This window comes from Bison bison, unplaced genomic scaffold (assembly GCF_000754665.1).
Source record: "Bison bison bison isolate TAMUID 2011002044 unplaced genomic scaffold, Bison_UMD1.0 scf7180017864192, whole genome shotgun sequence".
NCBI classification, from domain to species: Eukaryota; Metazoa; Chordata; class Mammalia; order Artiodactyla; family Bovidae; genus Bison; species Bison bison.
Window position 1 is genome coordinate 609,111 of NW_011494764.1, and position 4,764 is coordinate 613,874.

A 4,764-nucleotide genomic window follows, 5' to 3' on the forward strand; every position below is an offset into this window, starting at 1 on the left:
TCCCTGACACCCCCACCGAGGTGCCAGGCCAGGATGGCAGAGTTGTTGCTCGTGTCTGGAAAGGAGTTTGGATGATCCACAGACTGGGTGCCCATGGGGAGGTAAGGTGCTGTGGGAACCCTGCCATCTCGCTCAAGCCCCTGGCTCTCTTGGATCCGTTGCCACCCCCTCCTGCTTCCTGGCTGGGTGTATTTTAGCCTGTCTGAGCTTCAGTATCCTTTTTACCATGTCCTACCTTGTAAGCCCGCAGTGGGGACTGAAAGAGGTGTGCTTTCAACCACACAGAGCACCTGTGCTGGTCAGAGTCTGGCCATGTGGCCTGTGCCCCGGAGCACAAGGAAGGAGGCAGCAGGGCTTGGTAGCTCCGAGCTGCTGGAATCAGCAAGCATCTGCCGTGTGTGGTCGGGGCGCTGCCTCTCCCGGCCAGGGTGCTGCCTCTCCCGGGCCGTGCGATTGCCGGAGGGGGTGGCGACATCACCAAGGAGACAGCAGCCATGCCCGCCGTGGGAAGCGGCTGCCGCAGGGGCCCTGGGCTGGGGAGCGGGGGTGGCCCCAGGCCTCCCCGCGAAGCTGCGGGCATCCTGTGGTCGCCCTCGCAGTCCAGTCCTGGAGCCCAGGAGAGAGATGCAGAGCCGCGCCTGACCCCTGGTGGTCATCGGCAGAACTGCAGGAGCGGCTCCCAACCCTGGAGGAGTCGCTGCGCTGGAGGGGCGCCCAGGTCTGCGGAGGCAGTCCATTCTTGGGGAGCTGCTTCTGTACGGGGGTCCTGTGCTGCTCCCCACGGCGGGGCTTCTCTGGCCTGGGTGGATTCCGCTTCCTTTCTCCAGGTGCCATGAGATTGAATAGCACCTGAGGCTTTGATGAGATTGGTCTGGATTTGGAATACAGACCACTGAAAAAGAAATAAAAAGATAGGCTCTTAAGAGGCCAAACGCCAACCCCAGCCCCAGGCCACTGGCTCCTAGGGAAACACCTACACTGCCTTTCTGCTCTGGCTGGCATGAGGGAAGAGCTGACTTGGGCCATGGAGAGACGGAAGCGTTTAGCCAGAGGGTTCCACCCAGGCCCTCTATTCCCAGGCAGATTCGAACTGTACACAAGGTCCTTCTGGCCAGAGCACTGTCATATGACGGCACAGGCAGGCTCCCTCCCCTGGGCCCTCCCGGCGTGGGTGGGGGATGACCTGGCCCCTGCCTCCGCCATAGGCACTGCGGCCGCCCACTGTCTGAGCACATCGGCGCCGCTCTGGCGTTTCTTGGCTGAAGAGCTGCATGGCACACATGCTGTATCCCTCCACCAGGCTCCGAGCATCTCCCCAGAAGGACCGTGGAGGGGATCTGGGGGAAGCCTGCAGGCGATCGGATATAATTTCCTCCTGATCATTAGAGCAAAAGGGAGATGGAGAGGTGAACAGGGATGTTTTCAATAACCCCTGCCTGCGCAGCCTTTCCCCTCTCCCTCCAGATAGCCAGTCCCCGTGGTAAGACCTGAATGGTCTAAAAACAAAAATTCACAGGGAGCCCAGGTTGGCAGCAACAGGAACCCATCCCCAAGCCCCGAATCAACTTGGCGTCTTGGCTGCTGCGTCGCCAGAGCACTTTTTCGTTCTTGCATTTTGTTTTGTCATAATCGAAATGCTTTTCTGTGGCTCTCGGCTTAAATGCACTGAGTGGGAGGGGACGGGCATGCTCTCCATTCTTCTGCCTTCATGCGTGTCTCCTTTCTTCGCCTTTGCAGAACCACACGATGAGCCAGCATGCACAGTGAGGGACCGCTCGACAGGACTCCTCTCCGCAGAAGGCTTGCCGGAGACGCCGTGGGGAGGGCCATTTGAACATTACATCCAATCAAAGTGTCATTTGCAACCCAGATGTAAAACTCTAATGATTTGGCCATGAGGCGCTGCTATTATAAGCAGCTGGAAATGAATATTAATGGCAGAGATTAAAAGTATTCCATGCTCAGTATTTTTTATTGTCCTGCTACAGCTAGTGTGCTTTTAGAGTTTCCGCCGCAGACTACATTTCTAGAGTTAGAGAAACCCGCTTTTGGAAGCGATTGTCCTTTGTTCCTTCATGTATTATATTGATAGTTTTTTTTTTTTTAAAAAGGATTAGTGTGATTTTTTTTCTTCGCTTCTTATTTTTCTTTCTTGTTTTTCTTTCCCCCCCTTCTGTTAACTACTTTTTAATTGCAATTCTAGGTAATTGTGCATCGTGATGTGATTGCTTGGCTATTGTCTGAATATTTCCTTTTAATTTTTTTAATTAAAGACTAATGCTTTGATTGGATTTGCCAGTTCACCGGACAGTGATTAAAACTATGTAATGAATATAATCGGTTTCAGTGCAACTGGATGGTCTGCTTTTAAATGTGACTTAATCTGACTGCAGTAACTAGTACAGTTCAATAAAGGGAATCCATGCGATTAGCATCCACCTGCCTGGTTCTCTCCTCCCCAGCCCAGGGCTGTGTGGGGGCTGTCGTCACCTACAGGGTACGTTCCTGTGGATCACACATGCTCATGGAGTGTGCTTGGACTCAGTCACTAAGTCATGTCCAAGTCTTTGCAACCCCATGAGCTGTTGCCTGTCATGGCTCCACTGCCCAGGCAAGAATACTGGAGTGAGTTGCCATTTCCTTCTCCAGGGGATCTTCCCGACCTAGAGATAGAACCCAACCTGCACACATTAGACCCAGCTCCTCTTGAGAAGGAAGAAGCGTAGCAACCTAATGCACACAGACCAGATGAGCTAGTAGGGGGCACCGAAGTCAGAGCAGGAAACACCTTTGACTGCCCTGGTCATCTCATTTATGTGTGGGGAAACTGATGCCCAAGGATAAGTGAGTGGCTAAGCTGAGTATGTTAGTAGGGTGGCTCACGTTCATCGCTGTTCCTTGGGTCTGGCTTTCCTCAATGCTGGATGCAGCTGGTTACGTGCATCCTTACCTAGCCAGGACTCCAGGCAAGCTCCAAGTAGGAGCAGCAGTTTTCCAATCACAGAGGTCTGTGGGATGTGGAAGGTGCTACCAGTGGCTGGAGCCGGACTCTACTGGGACAAGTGAAGTACCTAGGATGCAAAAATCTCAGGGGGGCCTGCTCTCAGGGGCCCGGACAATGGGTGTCTCCTGACACTTTGCACCCTTAGGTGCCTTGCTTGCCTCACTTCCTCTTGGTCTTGCTGGCACCCTAGGGCTCGCAGCAGCCTTAGCTTCCCACAAGCCTGTCCTCCCATGCCTCCATCATGCTGGTGCTCAGCCAACTTGTCAATCAGAGCCAGGGCTTCGGAACCTGCATGGGGAAGCCCTTCCTTGTTAACTTTTCACAAGGGGCAGGAAAATCGGTTATTACCCTCTGCAGAGCAGAAATGAAACAGGCAGACAGATTGCACCTAATTATAATGAATGCTAAGTCATGGCATGGAATTTGGAGCCATTATACCCAGCATCTTCTGACTCCCATATTGAGGGGCTTCTGTAAGAGTTCCGCTTGTTGTCACCACATGTAATGTCTGACATGAGTGGAGCTGTTAGTTTTTCTAGAGGTATTGTACGCCTGAGAATCTCAGATTGATTGGGCTTCTGCCAGTATTGGACAGAATGGAGCAGCAGCTTTTTTATTTCAGGGCTTCTACTTCCTGGAAGCCAAACATGGTGAACTCTAGTTTTCAGTCATCTGGAAACTTGACCATTTTAGGGGGAGACCTCACGGTAGGCATCAGTATTCCCCAAAGTGTGGCCGGCCACAGCCTGGGGCTGGGGTAGGCTTCCCTGAGCCCCTAGCCAAACCTGCCTTTTGGACAATGATGTGACTGTGGGCATGACCAGCGTGTCCTCGGGGCTTGCCAGATCACTGTCTCTGGGCCCTCCCAAGTCTGGATTTATCCCGAACCCCATGGAACCCAGGTGAGTCTTCAGTAAGTACCAATACAAGATTTGATTTGACGGTTGGTGGCGTAGGGCTAAATTAGTCACTGCCCCCATTAAAACTACAGCGGGGGGTTTAAGAGCTTTTCACGCCGTGTGGGAATCAGCAGCGAAGCCAGAGGATGCCTTGGGTAAGGAGAGAGGCAGCCTAGGGGACCGCGAGGTAATGAGGTTTATGGCGATGACAAGGCAGCCAGGGAACCCCACTGACTCCCCCCTCACCCTGGCCCCGTTGTTCTTGGGTTGGCTCTGCCCCCGCTGCTTCGGCTGAGAGAACCCCTCGTGACTTTGTGCGGGGCAGGGGCTGGTAGGGGGAATGGGGCGGTCCTTGCTGGGACTGGTATTTGTCACCACTGGGCAGTGTGGGGTGGGGGTAGTGCAGGGCTCTAAACCTGTGCTTTGGCCCCCACCCTCCCCTACTTTCTTCTAGTCAAATGATTTAAAGCTAGGATGAGCCACCTTACCTCTCAGCTCTGCGGGATCTGGGAGAGTCATTGGGAGGCTCATAGGAAAGGGTGCTACAGCAAAGAAGGGCTGAGCACAGAGAAAGACCTGGAAGTGGCACGGTTACTGTTAGGAGGACAATGAAGCCCAACACAAGGTGCTAGGGATAAAGGGATGGATGGGTGATGTGATGCTTGCCTTCGAGAAGCTCACACTGGAGGGACCCCTTTCAGCAGAGGGTGTGAGGAATCAGCCGCGAGCAGTTTGGGTGCAGGAGTAGGGCGTGACAGTGGAGAACAGGTGGGGTGACTGGAGGCCTGACTTCACTGGTGCTGGGTTTACATGTGCAAATCATCAGTCTAGTGGCTCTATGAGCTGGAGAAATTTAGCACA

General features: G+C 53.7%; 1 protein-coding gene across 1 annotated transcript in view; it reads left to right on the forward strand.

Moving 5' to 3' along the window:
- The window catches only part of ZNF423 (zinc finger protein 423), a 337,684-nt gene extending 335,251 nt beyond the window's left edge, over window positions 1-2,433 (forward strand). Inside the window, exon 10 of the mRNA XM_010843978.1 lies at window positions 1,738-2,433. Coding sequence (XP_010842280.1) covers window positions 1,738-1,767 — 30 coding nt within the window. The 3' untranslated portion in view covers window positions 1,768-2,433. The remainder of the gene's footprint in view (window positions 1-1,737) is intronic.
- The last annotated feature ends 2,331 nt before the right edge of the window (window positions 2,434-4,764 follow it).